The sequence below is a fragment of the Prionailurus bengalensis genome, chromosome D1 (genome assembly GCF_016509475.1).
Source record: "Prionailurus bengalensis isolate Pbe53 chromosome D1, Fcat_Pben_1.1_paternal_pri, whole genome shotgun sequence".
NCBI classification, from domain to species: Eukaryota; Metazoa; Chordata; class Mammalia; order Carnivora; family Felidae; genus Prionailurus; species Prionailurus bengalensis.
The window spans coordinates 111,262,500-111,289,879 of NC_057346.1; the positions used below are offsets into that span (position 1 = coordinate 111,262,500).

A 27,380-nucleotide genomic window follows, 5' to 3' on the forward strand; every position below is an offset into this window, starting at 1 on the left:
CCACTGCTGGGCTCCATTTGTGGACTCAGTTTTCGAAAAGGCGATTTGTCTCAGGTGACTGGCCCTGGTGTGGGCTGGGTCCTCCCCTCCCTGGCCTTGGAACCAGCTCTGGGGTTTCGGTGCACTTCTGGGGCCAGGGTCAAGGACGTGGCCCTTGGGTCAGGTGGGTCATTTGTGGTTCTGGGTGGTGTTGGCAGGGCTCGGATGCTCTGTTGCCCGTGTGGACCAATGTCCTGGAGCTTCTTGGGTCATTTGTACGTGGGGTGGTTTGTCACAGACGATTTCCCAGTGACCAGGTGGAGAAAGCCTCTTTGGCAGGACAGACGTCCTCTCTGGCCAGAAGACCATGTAGCCCCACAGAGCCCCCAGCCTTGGTGGACATCAGGCTTCTTGTCCACGAAAGGGGGAGGAGGTGGCTGGGGGTGGCAAGTGAGTGTGCCGAGCTGGAGACGGCCAGCACTTGGGGACCTGTGGTGTCTGCCCATTCTCCGAGGATGTGTCCTGTTCAGTTTTACCTTTGTGTTTTCTGTTTCGCTTCACCTTCAGGCCGGTATTTTTTCGAAATGTGTCCCCTGGGCCCAAACTAAAAGATGCTCTTTTCATCAGATACACTTGGGAAGTCCTGGGTATAGAGCATGACGTAGGTTTCTTCACTGCAGGACTTCTCAGAGCCTTTAAAATGGCAATTCCGTGCTAGACTGTGCCCCCTTCTCCCTAGGCTGGCTTTACAGGTTGGGGGGAAAAAAGGTCGACTACCGGTGTGTGAGCTGGGCTGTGCCCAAAGGGACACGGGACATCACCAGCACTCTTCTTCCCTGTCACCCTTGCTTTGGGGTGACTTCTTCACAGTTGTCCCCTCTGGGCATCCTCCCTGTTTGCTGGCTGTGTGGAGTGGCCCAGCTTTGTGCCTGAATCCAAGGTCAAAGTAAGCTCTCAGCCACTCATGTCAAGAGACGTGGGGTGTCCACCTTTATGTTCTGTGAGGCTGCTTGTTGGTTGCTTTTGGGGTTTATCCCCCGAGATAGATCTGGGTGACATGTGGCATGGTGGCAGGGGGTGGAGGCAGAAGCCAGCTTAGGGTTGGGGTTCTACCTCTTGGCTCCGCCCTTTGCTGTGTGGGCTTCAGCTGCTGGAGGGATAACCCCCCCCCCCCAAATAAAGCTTGCTCCTCCATCAGGGCCAGGGGTGGGGAGCAGGGGGTGTTATGAGATTGAACTGGGTTAAGGTAGAGGCTGAGTAGGCCCACAGCAGATGCCAGTTCCTTCTCTGCCCATCCCTCTGGGGTCTGCTGTCCCGTGTGGGAGTTGGGCTGGGGGCCGGGCTCCGGGGAGCCGGCTTCAGTCGAGAAGGGGTTTCCGGGGCTTGCGAGGTGGGAGGCTTGATGACCCTCCGACAGTCATCCCTGGAGATGTCCCGGGCTGGGGTGACCCCCTGCGGGGTGGGACTTAGGGCCGCGCAGTCACCCCTGGAAGGGTTCCGTGTCACACGGGCCAGGGTTGGGACCCTCAGAGAGGCCCTTGGGGGCGGTGGGCTACCCAGCTGATACTCAGGGGTCCCTCTGGCTCGGTGGGTCTGTGCCAGGTCCTGGGCCTTTGCTTGTGCCCCTGGACTTTCCCGAGGGGCTGAGCCCAGGCTGGTCCTCTGCTCTGGCTGGAGCATCCGCCTGCCTGCCCCCGGGCACGGCCCCCCTCGTGCAGGGGATAGTGGGGACCCCCAGCCCATCTCCCTGTTTAATGGAAACCCTTTAATGAGCCTGTGTCCTCTAGGCTTCGTTCGCCCTGAAGTGTCTGAAACTTCAGTTTCTTTGTATCTCTCGCAGCTGATTTCTTCTTTCCTGCTCCGCCCCCCGAACCTGCCCCTGTAGTTTCCTGTTCATCTGCTTCCCTGACCTTTGAAATGTGGTCCCTGCTCGGGAAACTTGCCTGGACCTCAGGGTTAATTACTGTGTGTGTGTGTGTGTGTGTGTGTGTGTGTGTGTGTGAGAGGGAGATCAGTGTGACAGCTCGGGGACGGCAGAAATGGGGCGATCGAGCTGGAGAAAGGGCTGCGAGCTGTGCAGGGAGCCCAGGCTGGCGCAGCCTGTGGATGCGGGAGCAGGTGGGAGACGCCAGGAGCCCAGCAGGTGAGAGGCAAGCCTGGAGGGCAGGGCACTGACCCACGTGGCTGGGCTGGGACAGGGAAGGCGGGGTGAGAGGCCGTGGCCTTGGTTCTGCGGGAATGTCCGCAGCTCACCGCCTTAGCCCAGGTCGAGAGTAGGTGTTCCACTGTTCCGGAAGATTCCTGGAGCTGCTTTCTAGCCTTCCCCCACCTGCCCTGCCCCAGGAGGCACCACTCAAGTTTTGTCGGTTCTGAATTCCCCACCCTTGTGGTTGTAATAAAAGCTCTTTATAGCCCGAGCAGCCTTGGTTTGGGGATAGATAAACAGGCCTTTTAATGGGTTATGTATAGTCTTATGCGAACCTTGGCTGTATCTGCTCTGGATTTGAAGCGAACTGTCATATTTATTCATTATTCTTGTGCACACGTCAACACACCCCATCGATGGATGGGCCATTAGCTGGATAGCACTGGAATGGGGGGGTGGAGGGAGGGCCCTCGGCCAGAAGCCCTGCCTGCCAGGGGCAGCCTCGAAGGCTCACGTCCCCTTGGGCAGCTGGCCCATCCTTGCCCCCAGCTGGGCGGTGTCGCAGAGGACCTGGCTTTCACCCGGGCTCGGTGAGGGACCTGGAGGGGCTTTCGGGTAGGAGCGGCCGCAGGCACGGTGGTGGAGAGGGTGGGCTTCTCCTCGTCTCCTCTGGTGGGAGTGGGGGCATGGAGGGGAATCTGGGCGGGGGGGGGGGGCCGTGACAGGTCAGGTGAGGAGGGAGCCTGGGGAGCAGAGCCGTCCCGGAGCGCCCGGAGACGTCACAGAGGGTTCCACCCCGGCTCAGCCCATTCAGGCCGGCAAGTTTGAGTTTGCAGAGCCTTTCCATGAAAGGCAGAACATCTGTTCAGCCAAAGGAAACCCAACATTTTATTATTGCTGTAAATGTCAAGACTCCCCTGGAGAACGTCGAGGCCGCTGCGGAATGTGTCGCAGAGCGGAGCCCGTCGTCACTGGGTAGAGGCTGGAGACGGAAGGTAAGACTGTGGCTGGGATCGTGGTCGCCGAGCCGCGAAGGGCGGGAGGGTGCGTCCCTGGTGCCGGGGGGGGGGGGGGGGGGGGGGGGGGGGGCCGGAGGCGCGGGGTGGGGAGGTCCCCGGCTTCGAGGGGCTGCCCGCGTTAAAGAGAGTCAATCGAGAAGTCGCCATGAGAAACCAGCGGTCGGATTTTGCTGAGGTCGGTGCTCGTGGTGGAGCCACAGCCATTTTCACATCCCTGCCTTCTGTGCTTGGCCGTCAGGTGCGTGATTCTTGCACTTGGAAGTGAGGGACTGAGCGTCTCTGAGCGCAGAGCTGGGGAGCCGAGCTCACTTGCAGTTTGGGCGGCTGCACAGATTTCTCCTCGATCCCTGTCACTTTAGCCAGATCTGCGCTTTTTCGTGCATTTCCTCTTACAGGGGAAATAGAACTTTCCTGCCTGGGGGTGGGGGGGTGGGGAGAGGCTTCCACATTGCCCTGAACACTCCTCCCCCTGCACCCAGCCTCAGTGCCTTTGAAGTTTCATGCTTTATCATAACATTCAAGGGAATTCTGTAGTTCCTCTGTTAGCGTTATTTTTTTTTAATTAAGAAAAAAAATTTTAATGTTTATTTTTGAGAGAGACGGTGTGAGCAGGGGAGGGGCAGAGAGAGAGGGAGACACAGAATCCGAAGCAGACTTCAGGCTCCTGGCTGTCAGCACAGAGCCCGACGCGGGGCTTGAACTTCTATGATCATGGCTTGAGCCGACGTCGGATGCTCAGTGGACTGCACCACGCAGGCGCCCTAGATGATGGTTTGAAGTTAAGTAGCTAGGATTATATCTAAGTAATAACGTGCAAGACTGTATGGAAAAGTGATACGGTTTGTTAGAAGGACACTAAAGGAGGCGTAGGGGTAGGAAGACCATATCCGGGAGATGTCACTTCCCACCGCGTCGATCTGTGGACTCAGGGCTCCGTTCTTCCTTTCCTGTCCCGGTGCACACGTGTAGGCTCCTGGCGCGCGAGGAAGAGGGGTAGTGACGGGGTGCGGCTCGCGGGTGCCGGTGGTAGCAGGGCCTGGGGCTCCTGGCGTCCGAGAGGCGAGGCGGGGTGCGGCGAGCGGTGGCCGGCGGCAGAGACTGGGGGCAGTTGGGAAGTCGGTTACGGTGAGTGAATGAGCAAATAGATTGCCAGTCACAAAAGCCAGGTTTCCACTTTGGAGAAGATACTGACACACCCAGAAAGGGGGGAAAGATCAGAAACAGCCCCAGGGCATTGGGTGACATTGCAGGGGGCACCCGCACACCCACGGTTTGGTACCGCGTGTCGGACACGCGGAAGGAGATTCAGAAATGGCTCTGGGCGCAGGTGTGTATGAAGGCGTATGCGTGTTCGTGCGGACGATTCTCCGTGTTGGCGGCAGTCGTGGTCTGCAGGGTCCCCACGCACGCTGGGTTCGCGAATACGGAACCGCCGTTCCTGGGGCGCAGGGTTGGGTTCCCGTGAACCCAACATCTTCCTCTGCCGATGAGCACGTGATGTTTCCCATGTGCTTTTGTTTAAAGACACCTTATTTAGTATGTGCGGCTGGTGCGTTAGTGCTGAACGCGCGGCCAGCAGCGGGTGAGTCGTGCCTGGAGGAAGCCCGTCGAACGCGTGTTTTGTCTCCCAGGCACGCCGCGGCCTTCTTGCACGGAGGTGCGCTAGACGGCACTCGAGCGCTAGGCCTGGGGGCCGTTTTTAACGGCGACACCCCCCGACAAAATGCACAGAAACGTGAACAGCGTGGCACTAAGTAGTAGATCATGAAAAGGGCGCTTGTGTGCAATGTGGGAGCGGAAACAAGAGGGCAGGGCGGGTGCTTGAGCCTGTGCACGTGCGTGTGTGTCTGCGGGCGATCCCAGAGGCTCCCCCGGTGACCTGGCGGTTGTGAGTACAACTTAGCGAGTGGGCAAGCTCAGAGATGGGATGTGTGGGTAAAAAGGGTGCCCCCCCCCCCATGTTTTTCTACCTCTGTCTCTGTCTCGCCCCAGAGGCGGTGACTTCCAGGTGGCGGTGAGCACACCCAATGCCCAGGTCTGGGCTTCTAAAAAAAATTTTTTTTTTAATGTTTATTTATATTCGAGAGAGGGAGAGAGAGTAAGAATGCATGAGCAGGGGAGGGGCAGAGAGAGGGAGAGTCAGAGGATCTGAAGCGGGCTCTGTGCTGACGCAGTGAGCCCAACATGGGGCCCGAACCCGCAAACCGTGAGATCATGACCTGTGCGGAAGCCGGACGCTCAACCGACTGAGCCCCCCAGGAGCCCCTGGGTCTGGGCTTCTGTCCCACTGTCCCCGGAGAGGAACCAGGGCTCCTCAGAGGAGATGCCAGCTCCAGGGCTGGGGCAGGGGAAGGGGCACCTATGCCCGGAGCGTGTCACTGGGCCAGAAGGTAAAGAAATCCTCAGCGGGTAATGGGGACGTGCCCAGAGGATGCAAGAGCCAGTGTGAAGGGACTCTCACTATCCCAGTCCAGGGAGGTATGGACATCAGAGTAAATGGGAATATTGGATCTTAACCCATTTAATGGGATAGGAATAAATGAGTCTACACTGGATGAAATAAACGAATAGCATATCGTGGACATGCTCTGATGACTGCCCAACATCTAAAAACAAAATGCTGGGGGCGCCCGGGTGGCTCAGTCGGTCAAATACCTGACTTCAGCTCAGGTCATGATCTCACGGTTCGTGAGTTCAAGTTCCGTGTCGGGCTCAGTGCTGGCAGCTCAGAGCCTGGAGCCTGCTTTGGATTCTGTGTCTCCCTCTCTCTCTGCCCCTCCCCTGCTCATTCTCTCTCTCTCTCTGCCCCTTCCCTACTCACTCGCTCTCTCTCAAAAACAAATAAACGTTAAAAAATTTAAAAACAAAATCCTGAACGAAGGCTGTAATTGTAGTTCTAAGGCATTCTTTGCAGTAGCTTATAATATTCTATGCCGCCCCACCATCCGGTTTCATTTTTACTATTGTAAATAGCAGTGTTAAAATACACATCACGTAAAGTTGACCATCGTAACCATTACACAGCGTCCAGTCCAGCGGCGTGAAGCGCATTCGTGCTGTCGTGTGGCCGTCGCCTCCGCCCACCGCCCGCTGTCATTTCCCGCGCTCCCGAAGCCGGGCTTCCGCCGCCACAAGCCGCAGTGTGAGAAGCGTCGTTTGCATCTCTCTGTGCCGCCAGCCAAGCCGTGACGGTTTTGCTTTCTCGTGCCGTGAAAACCTGAAGCTTCCATAAAAAGGTCCCCGCAGACACAACTTGGGAAGCCGGTTGTAAAATGTGTGAGGGGACGGGGAGGGGAGAGTCAGGAGGGGTCTGCTCGGTGCTGCTGCAGGCCTGGACAGGCGGACAGGAGACCAGCAGAGGGAAGGTGGAGGTGGACCCGGGAGCACCGGACGAGTGGCACAGGTGGGAGAGGTGGTGGCGCGCCTGCCCCTGGGGACGGGTGTGCGAGAGGGTAGCATCGAAACCCTTTTGGACGAACTGCCAGCAGGCACCCGGGGCCAGTTGGGTAAGTGGCTTGGAAGCCGTCGGGAGTAAAATTAACTTAGTGGACAGAGGCATCTCGGTGTCGAGCCTAGACGTGCTCAGCATTCCCTAATCATCCTTCAAGGCCCCGGTCTCCCTTCCTCCAGGAAGCCTGCCAGGTCCGGCCGACGGCTCGGTCTCCTTCAGGCTCCAGGCACCCCCTGACCGTGGCCCTCACCTGCCGTTTCTTCCCGCCTAGGTTAACTGTGCGTGCGCAGCGTGTGTCCTGCCCCGTCGGTTTCTGGGCTCCTCGAATGCGGGCCCGCGTAGTCTTCCTTCCCCGTGGGGCTGGCGTGGGACAAAGGGTGGCTCCCGGCTGACGGATCCACAGCTTTGTGTCCAGGCCTTGCCTGCTCGGCCATGAGCAGTGTAACGCTTGGTGAGTATCAATAGGGCGTGTGCTGAAAGCGTTGCTCGTTCGGTGGACGAGGGGCAGATTGGGTTACCTTGAGTTGCTTGTGTTTAGCGTCACCATGTGAACAGCATAAAATACAGGGTGTTGCCACGGAAGCCCGGACATCTGCTATGAATTCCGTGTGTAAATAGTGGATGTGCTTACACGGGGTAACGGGGGGGATGGCTGGTGCTGGGGTTTCAGGCTCCTGCTGCGGTGGGGACTGGGAATTGATCACGGGCCCTGGCACCCGAGGCCGGAGGGAGAAGGAGCCGGCCTTGGTCCCACACCGGCCGAGCGTGCCGGGAACATCAGACCACCTGCTTCCAGGCCCCTGGCACCACAGAGGCGTGGAGAGAACGCAGGACTCTGTGAGGGGTCCTCAGGGTCATGCCAAGAAGGGGCCGTGGAAACCCAGGGTCACGGAAAGGGTACTCTGCGCCTGGTTAAGCCAACTGGGAAACCAGGACCAAGGAAGAAAGTCATGGGGGATTCGGTGTGCTTGGGGCGCCGCAGTACCTTTTAACGAAGAGCAGGTCTCATTTCCTGCCTCTGAAGTTTTGCCCCAAATCTCCCGGCGACAGGCCCCCGCCCACCCCCCCTCCCGCGTCCAAGTCTGTGAATGTTCTGGAACAGACCTGGCTCGGCGCTGGCCCTCCCTGCTGCTGTCGTGCTGCTCCTGGCCCGAGCCTTTGTATGCATCGCCCTGGCCAAGCCTCACGGCCGCACAGGTACAGTGATCACCCCCATCCCAGACCAGACGTCGCAGTCCGAGAGGGTCACGTCTGAGCGGTGGGAGGGCCGACCGGTCCGTGGCCCTTCTGACGCGTGGTCCTGAAAAACGCTTAGATAACAGATAACTTTGTAGCAACCTAAATGGAACTTGGGGTGGCAACATAAAAAGTGATTTTACCCGGAGACCCAACAGGGTTAGCTTTCCCTTGTCCGGTCTCCTGTTCCCCCCACGAGTGCGTTCCCGCATCCGCGGATCTCGTGCAAACCGGGGCTTACAGGGAGGTGGCGTGTGGGTGCTTTCACCACCCAGACGGCGTCTGACACATTCTCTGATGTTACCGCAACCATTTTCCTGTGATGTGTGTGGATGTGACTGCGCTGACAGAATAGTCTGGTTACCTCTGACTCGGGAGGCATTTTGTTTATTTTTTATTACAAGTAAGGCTGCAGCAAAGCAAATACTGTGACCAAGACCTTTTTCCTTCCTCTGGGTGTTCCTCGGGATGAATTCCTGTAAGGGTGATCCCCGGGGAGAGGGCTTAGATGTTTTTATGTCCTTAATACCCCTTACCACAGTGTTTTCTGGAAGGGTTGTCCCGGTATCCGCGGCCACCAGGTGACAGTCTGTTTTTCGCGGCAATGCCTGTGGGTTCGGAGCTGGGAGGTGGCCAGGCCAGTGGCTCCTGCTCTCAGCCTGTCCGCCCTCCTCTCTTCCCTCTTACGTTGCACTTTCTTCCTGTGATTCCTTCTTCTCACTGCCCAGAACCTCAGGCCACAAGTCAACGGATCGTCCCTGAGTTGAGTGACCTGGGGCAGGTCAAGTGCCTTTCCCAGAGCTACAGTCGTCTCACCTGGGGGGCAGGCAGCTGAGACCCCTGACTCGCAGGGGGCTGTGGGATCAGAGGGTCTTGGACACATAGTTAGGCTGCCTGGCGGGAAGGAGCAAGCGCATAGAACCAGCGTATGCTCCTCCCGCACGCTTCACCCCAGGACCTTTGCACTGGCTCCTCCCTCGGCTGGTGGTGCCTCCCTTCTCTCACCCCCTCGGGTCTTGGCCCAGTTGTTACTTTCTCAGGGGGACTGCCTTGACCATTTTATGTGAAATGACAGCCCCCCCCACCCCAAACCCTTTATACCCTGCTCTGTTTTTCCAAACCATAGCATTGATGTTTCAAGGCACGAACTTTGCCTTTTCTGTTGTATTTAGTGTTTCTTGTCTGCTTCCCGCACTGCAACATAGGACACGAGGGTGGGCTCTGCGTGTCCCAGATGGAGCTCCACGGTGCTCTGCCATAGCTCTCCGGGCCAGCTCTGTCCTAGGCTCGGTGCAGTGCACTCTCCCTCTTCACTGCTGTCCTGGGACCTTCCCCACGTTTGTGCTCCCCCGGGCCCTGCCCCCACCAGCATCACCATGGCAGGCTGGCTTCTGTCTGTCCTGCCCCCTAGCGACTCTCCACCTGGGGGAGTGGAGGGGGCCCCCCCCCGGGAGGCCCTGTCTCCTGGTGGGGGGTCCAATTGGCCGGGGTCCTCCAGGCCCTGAGCAGGCCACCGGGAGAGCGGGTGCTGCCTTCTCTTAGCTGCGGAAGTCCCCCTCTCTGTGGGTTCCCAGGGGACTGGAGAGTGAGGTGGGTGCCTCTGGGGACTTAGGGGTTGAGTGTGCCATGCTTTCTAAACAGTCTAGAAGCAGGAGTGGCTCCTCCTGGAAAGGGCCTGCCCGCTGGGGCCGCGCCTGCCCGGGCTGCACCCACGTTTGCCTGCCGCCCACCCACCCCTGGCTTCCCAGGGTGGCTCCCCTCCCCAAGAGTCTCACTTTGGGGGAAGCACAAAAAATTGAAAAACACCCACCCCCCCCCCACCCCCCCAATCTGTGGCCTTTGAAGGATACACCTGAACTGCCCAGAGTGTAAACCGTGGTGAAAATGTGGTCTTTCCAGTTTGGGGAGAAAGAACAGACAGCTAGGATTTTTTGTGCCTGGGGCAGCTTCCAAGAGCTCCCTTCCTCCCTCTCCCCTCCCGGCTCAGCACCCCTGCCCACTCAGAGACCTCTGTTGGGGGGTAGGGTGTTCTGGGTTCCTGGCTAACACTTGGGCTAGCGACTTGCCCCCTCCCCACCCCGCCCCCCGCACCCCACACGTCCTGGCTGGAGAGCAGCCGATTGGAGACTACTTGTCTGCGGGGCCGTCCACCTCCCCTGCAGCCCCTCACCTGTCCTCTCCTACTTCCCCTTGATTACCTGTGGCAACAGGGAGCTCACTCCCTCCTGAGACGGATCCTGATGTATAGTAAGAGAAGTGAGCTGCTTCTCCCTGTGTGCCTCAGCAAGGTCCTCCCGGGGGGGGGGGGGGGGGACGTCATGGGGCTTGGTGACAGCACTGTGTGTGTGCCTCTGTGTGTCTGTGGGGAGAGGACCAGCTTATCAGGGAACATCGTGACCCTCAGAAGGTTAAGAACCATAGTGTGGAATCTCGACTGCGCGTGCTTGGGCAGGTCGTGCCTTTGCTGGACGAGTGGGGACGAGCCAGGGGACCTGCCGCCGGGGACTTCGGGAGCCTGGGCACCTTAAACCTCGCGGGCGGAACGGGTTTGCTGGTAATCCTTGCTCTGGGTGGCCGGGAGCGTCACGATGGTGACGAATGGGAATGTGCTGCGGGCACGCCCATCACCCTGGGCGTGCCGTGGGGTGTCTTTGTTTGCTGTGGCTTTGCCTGCTGCTGCCCCTGTGTCCTCCAGATCCCACATGTGGCCCTGTTCCCAGGGAAGGCCCCCCCCCCCCGGCCTCTGGTGGTCATGGGTTCTTCCTCCTCTGGAGGTTCTGGACCCTCCCTAGCCCCGGCCACCATCCTCCCCCTTCTCCCACTGGCTGGCACCTGACCATTGCACGGCACCCAGCTGCCGGCCAGGCCTGTGGCCGTGGGCGTCCCTTCTCCACTCTCCAGAGCCTCTAGCTGGGGGTGGGGCCCTACACCCTTCTGGACAGCCCCCCCCCCCCTTTCCTCCACACCTCTTACGGGGCAGAGGTAACTCACCTTCTTGAAGGTGGGTGCTGGAGGCTGGGTGGGGCGGGGGAAATGTTTTACACAGCAGCTGCTGGGCACTGCTCTTACCCGGGCTAGCGGGCCTTCCTGGAGCGCAGGGTCCGCTGGGACCCTCGGCACGTTGGGAAAGATTCCTGTAAGAAGCTGGGAGAACAGGGAAGGTTCCATTTTTTAATTCCTAGAAACTTCCTGTTGAAGTAACTATTCACCGAGAAATAATACGATACGGGTTCCAGAGTGCGGGGGCTGCTCAGCCTGGCCGCGCAGGTGTTTCTCGAAGTCTCGTCTTCCCCTTCAGTAAGATGGGCGCGATGTCACCCCCAGCCCAGGCCCACGCACGGGGTCCCCGGGGTCCAGAGGAGCCCGCACAGCTCTGCGTGCGAATCGCAAAGAGCTGTCAGCCCGTGAGGACCAATGCTCTGTACTCTCTGTTTATACCTGCCTGGGGCAGAGATTTGGGGACAGATGTCCTTTGTGGCCATCTCTTCCTTGCGAGAGGTCAGGACGCCCAGCTCGATGTGGCTCATCACCCCCCGTTTGATCTTTGCAGCCTCCCTTCCTGCCTCAGAGCTGTAAGACTGACGGGGCAGGGGCAGTGGGGAGCCCCACGGGGGGTCCTGACCTTGAGCCCTCCGGTGTCCCCGCGCGGCCTGCGGAGGCCGTGGCCTGGGTTTGAGCGGGGCGCTCGCTCTGGCAGCCTGGCCTCAGTCCCAGCGGCACAGGGAGCTGGCGGAGGGGTTTGAGCTGAGGGGTGGCATTCCGGACTGGGACACCGAGGCCGCCGTCCTAGGAAGGGGCCTGAGCGCGGACAGCGGGTCCGGGAATCGCACGGGAGTCCTCAGGCTCTCCCGGCCAGGACTGGTGCCCTCACATCCCCTTCCCTTGCCGTCACGGTGACTTCTCTGCGGCCCCTAGAGGCCCAGTGCGGCTGCGGCATCCCCATGGGAGGCGACGGGCGTGGCAGAGAGAGTCACCGTGGCCTGGGGGAGCTGGCTGACCACCCTCTGTGATTTCAGTAACAGCGGTACCGTTACTGGGGGAGCCTCGCGATGGCCCGGCCTGGGCCTGCCTGGGCACCTTCCTGCCAGTGCTTTGGGGAGCCGAGGGAAGGAGCAGGGGGCCTGGGGCGCGGCTGGGCACGCGGTCGGTGCCCTCAGCCCCCCCGTCCCGGGCCGTGCGGCTCCTGGCTTGGGCAGCGGTCCTCACGGTTTGCCTCCACCCCCCACAGCCTCACCGCTCCTGCTGTTTGCCAACCGCCGGGACGTGCGGCTGGTGGATGCCGGCGGGGTCAAGCTGGAGTCCACCGTCGTGGTCAGCGGCCTGGAGGACGCGGCCGCCGTGGATTTCCAGTTCTCCAAGGGAGCCGTGTACTGGACGGACGTGAGCGAGGAGGCCATCAAGCAGATCTACCTGAACCAGACGGGGGCCGCCGTGCAGAACGTGGTCATCTCCGGCCTGGTGTCGCCTGACGGCCTGGCCTGCGACTGGGTCGGCAAGAAGCTGTACTGGACGGACTCCGAGACCAATCGCATCGAGGTAGCCAACCTCAACGGGACGTCCCGGAAGGTCCTCTTCTGGCAGGACCTCGACCAGCCGCGGGCCATCGCCTTGGACCCCGCTCACGGGTAAACCCAGCTGCCTTCCTCCTTGGCGGGGCTCAGGGGGTCGCGGCTTCCCTCTTGAGTTCCCTTGAGCCCGAGCAGCTCTTGCAGAGGAAACCCGGCCCTCTTAAAAGGAGTTCGCCTCTCAGAGCTTGTCGAGAATTGTTTCCCCTCGATGTTCCGGGGTTGGGTTTCCGTTTTAAACCTGCCACGTCTGAGGCTCTGGGAGCGCTCGGCCGTGGATCTGAGTCACTGGGCGTCTCTGTCGGGTGCGCGGTGGCACCCGAGAAGGTGCAGGCGACCCAGCAGGTAGAATCTGTGCCGTTTACGCCTTTCCGGCAGCGTCGGCGAAGATGGTGTCGGAGGTGAAGGCCCTCGTCTGGAAGGGGAGCTGGCCGGGGGGTTGCTTCCCTGGCCTCCCGGAAGCCGTCTGCTCTCCTCTGCTCCCTGGGCTGGCCGGGCTCACTGTGCCCCGCGAAGGCTCAGGGCCCAGCGGTGAGATCCAGGTGGGGTTGTGTGACTGGCAGCGAAGCTGGGAACGTCCTGGGATTTGGAGGCTGTGCCGGAGAGGGCGTGGGGAGGTGGCTGAGTGTCGCCGGCCCGCCCGACCAGGCTCATGCTAGACTTTCCTGAGGGGGCGCTGCTCGCTCCGTCAGCCCTCCCCCCGCCCGAGCCCCCTCCTCCCCCACGCCCTTACCCGGGCGGCGGGTGCCTGCCTGGAGGCAGCGGCCGAACCACCGTCGGTTCGCTGTCGGAGACGGACGGCTCCCTGACATCTGGAGCAGGAAGACAGTACGACCCTCTGGGTTCTGGTCACCTCATGCCACCAACTTGCTCTTGTCCCCGCCCGTGCCCTCTCTGCCCTGCGGGTGACCCTGGCCGCGCTGTGGCTGGTATGTGGGTGGCGTGGGGAACAGGCTGGGCGAGGGGGTGCTGTGGTGGCCAAGTAAACCGCATGTCCGGGGTGCTCAGTGTGTTGACTCAGAACCCACCGGTTCCCATGTCAACCGTGTGCGCGTGCGCCAGGGGCGGGATGGGCTGGGATTCACGGCCCCGAAGGTCGTGATAATCAGACTCACTGGAGTCAGGCCAGACCAGCCTGGGGCCTCCCCCCCCACCGGAGGAGCACCCCAGCCTCAGCGTCCTGGGGGGCCGAGCCTGACAGTGGCGTCCCTGAGGCCCCTCTGCCACCCCCACCGCAAGCAGGCTGAGGTGTCTGGGGCCACGCTGACCTCCCAGGATGCTCCCCCTTCAGACCTCTCCTCTCCTGCGGTGTGGCTCTGCGACTCCCGGAGTCGCCGACCACCTTTTAGGAGGTGGCAGCTGGCATGGCTGAGTCTCCCTGGCCGGGAGGGGACATTGTCAGTGATGGGAGAGGCTGAGGGCTGCCGCCCCGAGGCCCTTTTGCGCTGAGGGGAGAAGGCCGTAGATAGACAGTATGTCTGAGAAGAATATGAGCCCCAGAAGAGACTAATGCAGGGCCCAAAGACAAAGAGGGTGAGGCAAGTGGCTTCCTGTAGGTCAGGAGCCTAGGAGTGTCTGTTAGCAACATGTGAGCAGAGAGATGAGAGATGAGAGAGAGCAGATGAGAGAGAGAGCCATGTGGCCACGCAGGGGATGGATATTGTGGGTAGAGTGGCCGTGCAAAGGCCCTGGGGTAGGAGGAGGCCCGGCCTGTTGGAGGGGCTGTAGTGGGGTGGGGGGCGGGGAGAGGGGAGGACATCGAGTGGGTGAGGGGCAGGCCCTATTTCGAGTGGAGGAGTCGCTGGGTCTGGCCCGTGCGTTAAGGGGTCTCTCCGGCGGTTGGAGCCAGAGTGGACTTCAGGGTGGGGGCAGGGGGCTCATTGGCGGCTGTCCCTGTCACCTGGTCGTAGCGGGTGGCGCCTTGGATCAGAAAGCTGGCGGGGTGTGGGTGAGAAGCGACCAGAGTTGGGATCTGTTTGGAAGGCAGAACCGTGTGGGGTTTGCTGTTACTTTGCATGTAGCTTAGAGAGAAAGACGAGAGGCAAGGGTTGTGTGCTGCTGCTCTTTGTCTCAGTGTCCCCAGCTGTGCAGGGTTGCGGCCGTGTCACATGTCATGCAGAAAACACCACGAACAGTTAGTGGCTTCGGTACGTGTTGTTGTTACGCTAAAAATGCCCCTCCCCCCCACCCCAAACGTAGCCTCCGTGCCCGGGCACAGAAGTCTCTCTTCTTCCTCGTGACCTGTCACCACCTTGGTTGAGAGGTGCTTGTGCTCAGTTAGGAGGTACTTGGTGCCTAGTTGGGAGGTGCTTAGTGAAGAGGTGCTTGGTGCCTGGTTGGGAGGCGCTTGATTGGAGGTGCTGGGTGCTTGGTGGGGAGGTGCTCTCTTGGGAGGTGCTTGGTGCTTGATCGGGAGATGCTTGGTGGGGAGGTGCTCAGTTGGGAGGTGCTTGTGCCTGGTTGGGGGGTGCTCGGTGCTCGGTGGGGAGCAGTCTGCTCCATGCTCCCGTCAGGCTGGCCTTGGCTGTACCATCCCCGGGAGCCGGTCAGTCTCTAGCTCTGGCTTTTTCCCGTTAAAGGATTAAAATCCCGTCTGAGGTTGCCTCTGAATTCTCTCCCACACCCTGCTCCTGGGGCGACGTTGACCTTGGGTTTGACGCCCTGGGAAGGACTTCTGGGGCCCTGGCCTTCTCCCCCATGCTTCTTTCCCCTGTGGCCAAGGTTCGAGATGCCCGTTCTGTCCCCTGAGGCGCCCTGCTGCCCAGGACGAGAGGACTCCGGGCCGGCAGCTTGATGCCCACAGTGACATAAGTCACAAGTTGGGGCTGAGTCCTGGGGATGGGACTGCCGTCCTGAGAGCTGGGACAACAGGTCTTGTGCTGCGTCCCGGCCACGAGCACAGGGTTGCAGGATCCGCTTTCCCCTTCCCCGCTTTGCATGTAGCAAAGCGTCAGAGCCTCTGTCGTTTCCTCGTGCCCTCCGGTGACATGGTCTCCCACTGGGCTTCTTCCTCGGATGAGGGGGTACCCACCCGGACCTCCTCATCAGGAAGGAGGGTTCTCAGCCCGTCTCTGTGCACGTGACCAGGAGCCCCGCTGCCAGGAGCGCCCGTGGTCCTGACGCTGAGCCTAGCAATGCTTCGGCGGCACCGGTGGCAAAGTGCGAGCATCCAGGCGGGGCAGACGGAGGACCCCGGCGTCCCCAGGGCCAAGGTCAGGCCCTGGGGAGGACCTTCTGGCTCGGAGCACCTGGCGTGGGGGCCGCACCAGCCCCGGCCTGCTCGGCCCGCGAGGGGCTGCAGCGGCTCCCGGGTCTCAAGTTAAAGCCGGGCTAAAACCCAACCCCTTCTTTAACATGCAAAATGGTCCTGCCCTAAAGTAACGCACAACCACGACCCACAACCACGACCCACGACCGCCCCACGACCGCCCCACGACCGCGGCCAGCCTCTGCGCAAAGCCCAGGCGCTCTGCTTTCCTTCGGAAGTTGATTTTCCCCCGTGGAATTTGGCCGGGCCTGTGGCCGTGTTCAGGGAGCCTGCCAAAGCACATCCACGCCAACTGGTCTCTGCTGACAGAGGGGCTCGCAAATTCCCCATTTAAGGAAAGCAGCGGGCCTCTGTGATGAGACCCGGGGGAAGGAATTTGAATTATGCTCCTCGAGGAGGTCCTGAGGAGCCTCTCTCGCTGGCTGCCGTGGAGCATTCGGGAAGGGCACGAGGGGGTTGCCCTGAGATTTATTCGCCCGGTACCTTCTCGGCGGGTGGCGCAAAGGCTGGGCCCTCTCCAGGCTGCTGGGGGCGGGAAGACGCCGGGAGGGAAGGCGTCTACACCAGGCTGGCAGGAGCCTTTGCCGAGCTGGCCGACAGCACCTGCAGGCCTTGGGCTGCCGGGAAGAGTTCACCACCGCCCTGGGCCTGCTGGCACCGGGGTGAGTCATATGATGGCCAGGCCCCGGCCTCACTCAGAGAGCTGTGCGGCGCTCCCAAGCCACTGGCATGTGACGTGGGGCTCCTTTTGGAGCCTCGGTTTTCCCATCTGTCCAGTGGGAGTAGCAATTCCTGCTTGCCCTGCGTCAGCCGCGTCTCCAGGTGCAGAGGAGAGAGCGCAAGGGAGGCTTTGGGGAGAGGTGTTCCGTGTGAAGGGTGCTCTCTTTTCCTCTCCGTCCCCGCCGGGGCTGGAGGGCAGCAGAGCTCGGTGACAGCGGCCGGGTGTGGTTGGCCCCTGCAAGCTCATCGTCAGTGACCCCGGCCCAGCTCCTCCAGCAGGTGGGCGTGGCACCAGCTCGGATACGACACCCCTCTGGCAAGACCGCTCGGCCTCACAAATGGGGGTGGCCCCCCAGGCACCCGCACCTGCTGTGGCCGCAGAGCTGCCCCCGGCACACGGGCAGCAGCGGGCACGCTCAGGGTTCGCGGAAAGGGGACCAGATCCGGCCTGTGAAGGAGCGGAGCCAGGGGCAGTGGGGGACTTGCCTGGTCAAGGAGAAGCAGCCGGAAGGCAAGAGAGAGTCTGTGGGCCCGGGACGGGGCGCGGCCTCTGCCCACCTGGATCTGCGCTCCCCTCAGGTCCTCTCACAGACGGCACGGGCGGGGGGACCCAGGAGCTCCCTGCCTCCCCGGGTCCGGCTTTCAGGCTCACCCCCATCGGCCCCGCGTGGGCAAGCTGCTGGCCTTTAAAGCAGTCGCAGAGACTGAGGGTTATGGGATTTGCTGAGAGGCCAGGATGCACCTGCCCGCACCCACCCCAGCGGGAGGGCAGCGGGGAGGCCGCACCACCCGGAGAGCGTCATGGGCCACCGCCGGGAGCGGGGCTTCTCAGAGTGAAAGTGGACCCTGCCCTCCTGGCTGCAGAGACGCGCCGGGCAGGCCACATAAAACAGGTGTCCCATCCTCGGGTCCCGTGGCTCATCCGCGTCTGACCGGAACGCGGAGGTCACGTGTCCTCCGGGCTGGTGTGGTTCCCGTCCGCTGTCGCTAAGAGCTGTGCACGCTGGGTGGTCGCCCCGCCTGGACAACTGGACGCATTCTCTGGGTACTGGGGGGGGGGGGTGTGAACGTGTCACCCCAGTGTCCCCGCATAAGAAGCTTTAATTGGGGTCGTTTCTCGTGGATGTGAGGTGCCTGCCCCTTACTGTAAACCGGGGGGCGGGCAGAAGCAGCCCAGGTCACACCCCTGCCCCCGCCAGGGAAAACTGCTGTTGTAATGTCCGTGCACACCCCCATGTGGGTTTTTTTTTTAATAGACTTTGTTTTTTTTTAAGCGATTTTACGTTCACAGAAAAATTAAGGGGAAGGTACAGAGATTGTCTATGTGCTCGTATACAGTCTGGTTTTGACAAAGATTTTTTTTTTCATTTTTTTAATGGTTATTTATTTTTGAGCAGAGAGAGAGAGAGAGAGAGAGAGAGAGAGAGAGAGAGCGCATAAGTGGGGGAGGGGCAGAGAGAGAGGGAGACACAGAATCGGAAGCAGGTTCCAGGCTCCGAGCTGCCAGCACGGAGCCTGATGCAGGGCTCGAACTCATGAACCAACCGTAAGATCATGACCTGAGCCGAAGTCAGATGCTCAACTGACTGAGCCCCCCCAGGCGCCCCGAGATTTGAGATCGTCTTATGGTGGGAATCCCACGGTGTGTAGGCTTTTCAGGTTGGCTGTTTTCACTTATTAATACACTTTGACGTTTCCTCCATGACTTTTCCTGGCTTCATGGCTAACTTTTTAAAACTGTTAAATAATATTCTATCTTACGTGTTTTAATTGGCTTTAGAAGTTCAATTACAGGGGCCCTTGGGTGGCTCAGTCGGTTGGATGTCTGACTTCCGTTCAGGTCATGATCTTGCGGTTCGTGAGTTCAAGCCCCGCATCGGGCTTGTTGCTGTCGGCACAGAGCTGGCTTCAGATCCTCTGTCCCCTTCTCTCTCTGCCCCTCCCCTGCTTGTGCTCTCTCAAAAATAAATAACACATTTAAAAAAAAAGTTCATTTACAGCATTTTTGTAGTGGCAAAAAATCAGGAACAACTCAAACATCTGATGTGGAGTCTTGTAAGTAATTTACAGTACTCTATCATCAAGAGAACAAGGGGGGGAGGGGGCGCCTGGGTGGCTCACTCAGTTAAGCGTCCGACTTTAGCTCAGGTCATGATCTCACAGTCCGTGAGTTCAAGCCCCGCATCGGGCTCTGCGCTGACAGCTCGGAGCCTGGAGCCTGCTTCAGATTCTGTCTTTCTATCTGTCTGTCTGTCTGTCTGTCTCTCTCTCTGTCTCCTCTCTCTGCCCCTCCCCTGCTCATGTTCTGTCTCTCTCTCTCTCTCTCTCTCAGAAATAAAAATGAAAAAAAAAAAAAAGACAAGAAGGAAGAATTCTGTTAGTTAAAGGAGAGGACGCCCGGAATATATTGCTGTCTAGGAACGAGTTGGGAACCCAGTATATTTTGATTATCCAACTCTATTTAAAAATTAACCTATTACTAACTATCTAGAAAACAAGTTGGAAGCGATAATACCCCAGGCCCTAAGCACTGGTTATGTCGAATGGGTGAGATTTTAGGACAAATTCAGCCTCTGTTTATGCGTCTGTGGTCGCGTCGACAGGAAACAGAGACCGAAAAGTCAGGTCTGTGCTAGCCTTCTCTGCTCGTGCTTGCCTCCTCCTCAGGTACATGTACTGGACAGACTGGGGAGAGACACCTCGAATCGAGCGGGCAGGCATGGATGGGAGCACGCGGAAGATCATCGTGGACTCGGACATTTACTGGCCCAACGGGCTGACCATCGACCTCGAGGAGCAGAAGCTCTACTGGGCCGACGCCAAGCTCAGCTTCATCCACCGCGCCAACCTGGACGGCTCCTTCCGGTGAGTGCCCGCCCGGTGGTGGGTCCCCACCTTCCCTGCGGCCCCCCAGCCACCGCCAAGGCCTCAGCCGGTCCGGGCCGGGCGCTGGCCGGTGACCCTTCTTAACTCAGACCCGTGGTCTCGTCTCTGAAACCCTGGGGCCTGAGGCGTTCGGGACTGTTGAGAACCTCACGCAGTAACAGAGCACACAGCACACCCGTGGGGGGTCCGGGGTTGGGGGGCACCTGCCATCTCCCGTGTGACTATGTTCACAACACGACACAGGATGCTCCTTCTCAGTGGGGTTGAAAGGCTATAACCAAGCCCACAGCCACACGCGGGTCTTGCCACAAAATGGGTAGCAAAAGTCTTGCCGTGGTCAGAGTTTTTTGGATTTCAGAATCGCAGAGAAGGGATCGTGGCCCTGACCGCCTCAGGGTCCGACAGGGTTGTAAAGAGTTCGCCGTGCCCCCTTCCTCCCCGCCCCAAGTATGCATCCGGGGGTCTTCGTGTCCACCGCATTCCCTGGCCTCACCAGAGGGCCTTACGCACAGCCGTTTCTCTGTAACGTGGGTTAAGTGAGTGAAATATCAGGGATGTTTTACATGTCAGGTAATTGCTTTGAGAGCTTTCGACCCCCTACCTCATTACGCTTCAGATGCAGGAACGGTGAAGGGCACTTTATTTACTGCCCAGACTGCCTGCCAGCTCTGTGCCGAGTCTTGGGGATCCTCCTGGGAGGAGAGCCCTGTTCCTGCACGGTGGGGCTCCCGAACCAGGAGGGGAGTACGTGGGTGCCGGTGCCGTGGGCTGCAGTCACGTGGCTTAGGGAAGACTGTGCACACACAGGCAGGTAACAGCTCCCGCAGATTTGAGGATATCGGCAGGTTTGCCTCATTGTATTCAGAACCGTGTATTAGTTATCTATTCCTGTGTAACAAAATACCCCCGAACTGGGCCACCTAAATCAGCAAACGGGATTTTTTGGGGGTGGGGAGGGGGATCAGGAATTAGGAGTGGCTTAGCTGGGTGGTTCTGGCTCAGTGTGTGTCCTGAGGTTATAGTCAAGCTCCTGGCTGGGGCTACAATCATCTGAAGGCTCGACTGAGGTCAGAGGCTCACTCTGATGGCTGTTGGCAGGAGGCCTCATTTCTCCCCTGACCTCTGCTGACCGTGCCCAGATGGTTTGGAACGCTCTATCCCATTGTTTCTGGGATCACAGACTGGCCTGGGGCCTGGCGTGAGACTTGGAGAGTGTGGCAGCCTGGGGAGCTGTGGTCCTTGGGGAGCTGAGTGATCATGGTCATTGTGAAGGGAGAGTTAGACGCTGGAAACGCTGCCGGCTGGGGTGCCTGGTTGAAGGATTATGACAGGAGACAGCAAGGATAGTGGTGGAATTTAAACCATGATAATGGTGGTGGTGATGATGGTGGTGGTGATAGTGATGGTGGTGATGAAATGGTGGTGATGATGGTGGTGATGGTGGTGATGATGGTGATGGTGATGATGATGATGATGGAGGTGATGATGATGGAGGTGATGATGGTGGTGGTGATGGTGGTGGTGGTGGTGATGATGATGATGGTGATGATGATGATGATGGTGATGATGGTGGTGGTGGTGATGATGGTGATGATGATGGAGGTGATGATGATGATGGAGGTGATGGTGGTGGTGGTGATGATGGAGGTGATGATGGTGGTGGTGATGATGGAGGTGATGGTGGTGATGATGGTGATGATGATGGTGGTGATGATGGAGGTGATGATGGTGATGGTGATGGTGGTGGTGATGGTGGTGGTGGTGGTGGTGGTGGTGGTGGTGAAGGTGATGATGGTGGTGGTGATGATGATGATAGAGGTGATGATGGTGATGATGATGGAAGTGATGATGGAGGTGATGGTGATGATGAAGGTGATGATGGTGGTGATGATGGTGATGATGATGGAAGTGATGATGGAGGTGATGGTGATGATGGTGATAATGATGGAAGTGATGATGGAGGTGATGGTGGTGATGATGGTGATGATGATGGAAGTGATGATGGAGGTGATGGTGGTGATGATGGTGATTTGGTGGTGGTGATGATGGTAATGGTGGTGGTGGTGATGTTGATGGAGGTGATGGTGGTGATGGTGGTGATGATGGAGGTGATGATGGTGGTGGTGATGATGGAGGTGATAATGGTGATGATGGAGGTGATGGTGGTGATGATGGAGGTGATGGTGGTGATGATGGTGGTGATGATGGTGATTTGGTGGTGGTGATGATGGTAATGGTGGTGGTGGTGATGTTGATGGAGGTGATGGTGGTGATGGTGGTGATGATGGAGGTGATGATGGTGGTGGTGATGATGGAGGTGATAATGGTGATGATGGAGGTGATGGTGGTGATGATGGTGATGATGGAAGTGATGATGGTGATGATGGAGGTGATGATGGTGGTGGTGATGGTGGTGGTGGTGGTGGTGGTGGTGGTGAAGGTGATGGTGGTGGTGGTGGTAATGATAATAGAGGTGATGATGGTGATGATGATGGAAGTGATGATGGAGGTGATGGTGATGATGATGAAGGTGATAATGGTGGTGATGATGGTGATGATGATGGAGGTGATGGTGGTGATGGTGGTAGTGATGATGATGGTGGTGATGATGGTGATGATGATGGAAGTGATGATGGAGGTGATGGTGGTGATGATGGTGATGATGATGGAGGTGATGATGGTGGTGATGATGGAGGTGATGATGGTGGTGGTCGTGGTGATGATAGAGGTGATGATGGTGATGATGATGGAAGTGTGATGGAGGTGATGGTGATGATGATGGAGGTAATGATGGTGGTGATGATGGTGATGATGATGGTGATGATGATGGAGGTGATGATGGTGATGATGATGGAGGTAGTGATGATGGTGATGGTGGTGATGGTGGTGGTGATAGTGATGGTTATGATGATGTTGGTGATGATGGTAGTGATGGTGATGGTGATGATGGTGGTTATAGTGATGCTGATGTTGGTGATGGTGATGATGGTGGTGGTGATGGTGATGCTGATGATGGTGGTGACGTGGTGACGGGGTGATGGTGGCTAACCCTTCCATAGCACTTGCTGTTTGCCAGGATATTTATCAGTTCGTTACCTGCTCACACCAACCCTATGAAGTGTTTGCAGGTATAATCCCCTATTATGATGTTGCACAGAGAGGTCTGTGAACTTACCCAAGGCCACACAGCTAGTCAGAGTCGAGAGAAGCCAGGCACTGTGACTCCAGGGCTTACTCAGCCCTCCTCCTGCCTCACTGCCAGATTCTTCTGGCTCTGCAGGTGGCTGACACTCTCTATGAATGTGTCTAGGGCTGTTCCAGTAGGAGCAGAATCTGCTGGTAAAGAGGGTAAGTGCTGGAGCCAGACGGACCTGGTGGTCCCCTCTCAGCTGCGACCACGCCTGGGTCGCCTCACTGCTCAGAGTCTCAGGGCCTCGCATGTGAATGGGGGTAGTGATTGTACTTTCTAGAGGTGTCCATGGGGCCCGATACCACGGTGCACGTCAACTCATCGCACGGCGCCTGGACACCGTAAGCGCTCAATAGCGGCTGGTGTGCTCAGGGAGTTCGTGGATCCAGCAGGAGGTAGGGTGCTCACGGCTGGAACTCCACCTGGAGGGGGGCGTCCTGAGAGGAGGGGCGAGGGTGGGTGAGGTGAGCTGAGGCCTGGCACCAGCTTCCTGTGGTGCCTTCAGCTGAGGCAGGGAGGAGGGACAGCCTGAGAAACGACACCTCTGGCTTTTCTGATCAAAAAATGACACGGGGCGCCCGGGTGGCTCAGTCACTTAAGCAGCCGACTTCGGCTCAGGTCATGATCTCGCGGTCAGTGAGTTCGGGCCCCGCGTCGGGCTCTGTGCTGACAGCTCAGAGTCTGGAGCCTGTTTCAGATTCTGTGTCTCCCTCTCTCTCTGACCCTCCCCCGTTCATGCTCTGTCTCTCTCTGTCTCAAAAATAAATAAACGTTAAAAAAAAAAATGACATCACGAAGGGTAGTTTGGTGGTGCCTCGGAATGCGAACGTCGAGTGACCGTACGATCTCGCGATTCCACTCCTGGGCATCACCCCGAGAGCGTTGAAATCGGTGCAGGAATAAAGAGGTGCACGCGAATGTCCGTAGCAGTGGTGCGAACCATAGCCCAAAGGTGCGAACAGCCCAGATGTGCGGCCGCAGGTGGATAGACAAACAGAGTGTGACCCATCCACACGCGGAATGCCGTCCAGACACGAGGAGCAGTGATGCACTAGCATGTGTGCAACACGGAGGGACCGTGCAAACCTGACGCTAAAGGAAACAAAGCGAGTCACACAAGGCCACGCGTGGCATGACTTCATTTATGTGAAATATCCAGGCTGCGCAAATCCTCGGAGACAGAAAGCAGACCGGTGGCCGCCGGGGGCCCCCGTGGAGGGGACGTGAGGGGGAACCGCTGAGGGGGGCCCGGGGTTCTCCAGAGGAGCAGCGGGAATTTAGGGAAGTAGCTGGGGGCTGTGGTTGCGTAAGTAACATCGTGACTGTGTGTTGCGTAGCACTGAACTGTTCACTCAGCAGACTGGTTACTTTTGTGTTACGTGAATGTCGCCTCAATAAGCCTATTTAAAAAGTGACATCAGGGGCGCCTGGGTGGTGCAGTCGGTTAAGCGTCCGACTTCAGCCAGGTCACGATCTCGCGGTCCGTGAGTTCGAGCCCCGCATTGGGCTCTGGGCTGATGGCTCAGAGCCTGGAGCCTGTTTCCGATTCTGTGTCTCCCTCTCTCTCTGCCCCTCCCCCGTTCATGCTCTGTCTCTCTCTGTCCCAAAAATAAATAAAAAACGTTGAAAAAATAAAAAAAACTTAAAAAAAAAAAAGTGACATCAAGGGGGGCAGGGGCACCTGGGTAGCTCAGTCGGTTGAGCATTCGACTCTCGATTTTGGCTCAGGTCACGATCTTGCAGTTCGTGGGTTCGAGCCCCGTGTCGGGCTCAGTGCTGACAGCACGGAGCCTGCTTGGGATTCTGTCTCCCTCTTTCTCTGCCCCTCCCCTGTGTGTGCTTCTCTCTCTCTCTCTCTCTCTCTCTCTCTCTCTCGAAAATAAATAAACATTAAAGGAGTAACATCAAGAAAACAAAACAGAGGCATCGTTGGGTCAGATTAGGGACGGTCATGGGCATGTGGCTTTCAGTTGCTCAGTAAAACCTTGTCAATGTTTCTCTGAGGTGCGGTGCCAGGGGCTCGGATGTGGTGGTGATCTGCCCCCTGCAGCCCTCCACGCCACCAGGGAGCCTATAGTCGAGGGAAGGTCATGAAACCAGATAAATACACACGCCACCAGGTGTAAAGTTAGAAATCCATAATATCATTAAAAACATGTTCTCGTTTGCTGGGCTTTATAAACACATACAAGAAAGATTTTTTTTTTTCCTTTTTAAAAATTTTTTTAATGTTTATCTTCGAGGCGGTGGGGAGGGAGGGAATGAGGGGAGGGGCAGAGAGAGGAAGGGACAGAGGATCCAAAGCAGGCTCAGCGCTGACAGCAGCAAGCCTGACACAGGGCTCGAACTCATGAACCGCGAGACCATAACCTGAGCCGAAGTTGGACACTTAACCACCTGAGCCACCCAGGCACCCCGTTGTTTTGGTATCAAGTTCGATTTACTGTGATAATATAAATTATTGGCGTTATAGGCACGTTTGGCGCGGTTTGTGCTAAATTGTCCAAACATCAGGGCGAGGCAGGCGTGTTGTCCCCGGCTCGCTGTCATCAGCGGTGGCTTCCTCCTTGCCGCTTCTTCTTTCCCTGCGGGCCACTTTGCCACCAGCCACTTTTCTAGAAACGGTTGGGAAGGGCTGGGGGGCCGCGTCACCGTCAAGGGTGGCGGGAGGCTGGAACTGCCCCACGGCCGTCCTGTGTGACGTGAATGGGTCCGCGGTGGCCGTGGGAGGGTTTCCAAGCGGGGCGCGTGCAGGACCGCGGGGAGTCTGCTCATAGCTCCCACCCGTGCCTCCTGCACCCGCAGGCAGAAAGTGGTGGAGGGCAGCCTGACGCACCCCTTTGCCCTGACGCTCTCCGGGGACACTCTGTACTGGACGGACTGGCAGACACGCTCCATCCATGCCTGTAACAAGAAGACGGGAGAGAAGAGGAGGGAGATCCTTCGAGCTCTCTATTCGCCCATGGATATTCAAGTGCTCAGCCCAGAGCGGCAGCCTTACTGTAAGTCGGGGGCCGGGTGGGGGGCGGCTGGCGTCTTCCCTCCGCGGGAGCCCCGAGTCTGGGGGCACCTGCGTCACAGCAGTGGAGGAGAAGGAGAGGTGTGGTGGAGGGGAGGGACGTGTATGCAGGGTGCAAGGGCCAGCTGGGGCGCAACCCGGAGGGTCCTCTGCAGAGCGGGTATGGGGGCTGCCTCAGGGGGGCCCCGTGCCCCCTCCCCCCGTCCTCTTCAGAGGTGACAGAGGGCCTCCCGAGCAAGGTTGCTTCGTTGTCGGGGCCCGACAGAAGTTAAGTAGTTACTGGTGATCGATCTGCTGTGAGTTGAGGCTCCCGGCTTGGGGTCTCCATAGGGTGGTGGCGGGGGTCCTCGATGGCGGAAAGCTTGACGCCCACGGACTCAGGGCTCCTGGGACGGGCAGCTAGCAAGGTCACGGCCCTGGGCTCACGTCCTCCCTCGGGGACCGGGATGCTGTGGAAGGTTCCAGCTTTGAACTTAACTGTGGGGGCGCAAGGGTGGCAGCTGTCAGCACCCCAGGGAAGGTGGGGCTCTCCAGGATGGTCTCCTGGTGAGAACATCACGGTCCTTACCGCATCCACAGCGGGGGCAGGCCCCTGTGCGTGAGGCAGCGTTAGGGAGAAGAGGGGGACCCCCTCTGCAAATCTGCTCCAGTCGTTTGCGGGGGTGGGGGGCTAATACTCCACACGTCACACAGTACTGCGCCCCTGCCTGTCCTGGGCAGAGTGAAATGCCGGAAGGATTTGTTCAGTTGCATCTTGGTCACGGATGGGCTTGGGACAATGAGAAGGGTTGTTATCAGTACCCGGAGTGTCCAGGTGTGGCCACCAAGCATTCGTGCAGATCCCGTGGGCTCCAAGCACATCCCAAAGACAGGCCTCTGCTCCAGGAGCCCCCCAGTCCCTACCGCACGGGCAGGTCCTGAGACCCTGGCCGAGGGTGGCCTTCCCAGAGGAGGTGCCATCCGAGGGGCCCCGAGGAACATGAGGGTTCCGTATTGTAGAAGGCGGGGAAGAGGAGCAGGGCAGGGAGGATGCCCCCATGGGGTGGCGTGTGTGGGTGGGTGGGGTCGAGGGCTGTGTTCTGGAACCTTCTCTCACCCCGCCCTGTCTTCCCCAGTCCACACGCGGTGTGCGGAGGACAATGGCGGCTGCTCTCACCTGTGCCTGCTGTCCCCGAGGGAGCCTTTCTACACGTGCGCCTGCCCCACTGGCGTCCAGCTTCAGGACAACGGCAAGACGTGCAAGGCAGGTGAGACGGGGGGGGGCGCTGGCTGGGGTGGGGGGAGCCGGCCTGGCGGGGCGTGGGGGTGGGGCTGGCGGTCTCCTTCCCTCGGCGAAGGTTTCACGTGTTCGGAGCTCCGAAGCCGGGGGCACCTGGGCGGCCCAGCGGCTGGGCTGCAGGGTTAGATCTGGGCTCGGCTGCCCGACGGGCACGTTACCGGGCTCGGGACTCAGGTCTGGTCTGTCCGGTGACCTCGCAGTCGGCTGCCAGAAAGCCATGAGTGTAGCCGAGATGCTCGCTGTCACGACTTGCCGAGCAAACAGTGTGTGTGTTGTCAAAAGGACAGTCGTGTAGGGGAACACTGTGAATCAGGAGAGCCCCGCGATCTGCGCCCAACAGACGTCTCCTTTCCTGCCTTCCCGGCTCTCCGAAGCACGCGCTGCCGGTGTGGGGCTGCGGGCCTCCCCGCTGGCTTCGTCTCCTGCATTTCTGCTTTTTCCACAAGCATTTTCCACACTGATAGGGAATTTCTGATGCATTTTCATCCTTACGTCCCATTTCCATGGGATCTCCGTGCCTCAATAACCACCCTCCCCACGGAAATTCGGGTTGCAGACGCTTGCTCAGTGGAAAAAATTGGGGGGTGCGTGAAGTTCAGTTGACTTCCCTCCCCCCACACAA

At 58.9% G+C, this 27,380-nt stretch overlaps 1 protein-coding gene across 1 annotated transcript in view; it reads left to right on the forward strand.

Moving 5' to 3' along the window:
- Nucleotides 1–27,380, forward strand: part of LRP5 (LDL receptor related protein 5) — a 104,823-nt gene that overhangs the window by 18,557 nt on the left and 58,886 nt on the right. The window contains exons 2-5 of the mRNA XM_043581878.1: nt 12,060–12,456; nt 19,052–19,249; nt 25,266–25,462; nt 26,595–26,726. Coding sequence (XP_043437813.1) covers nt 12,060–12,456; nt 19,052–19,249; nt 25,266–25,462; nt 26,595–26,726 — 924 coding nt within the window. The remainder of the gene's footprint in view (nt 1–12,059; nt 12,457–19,051; nt 19,250–25,265; nt 25,463–26,594; nt 26,727–27,380) is intronic.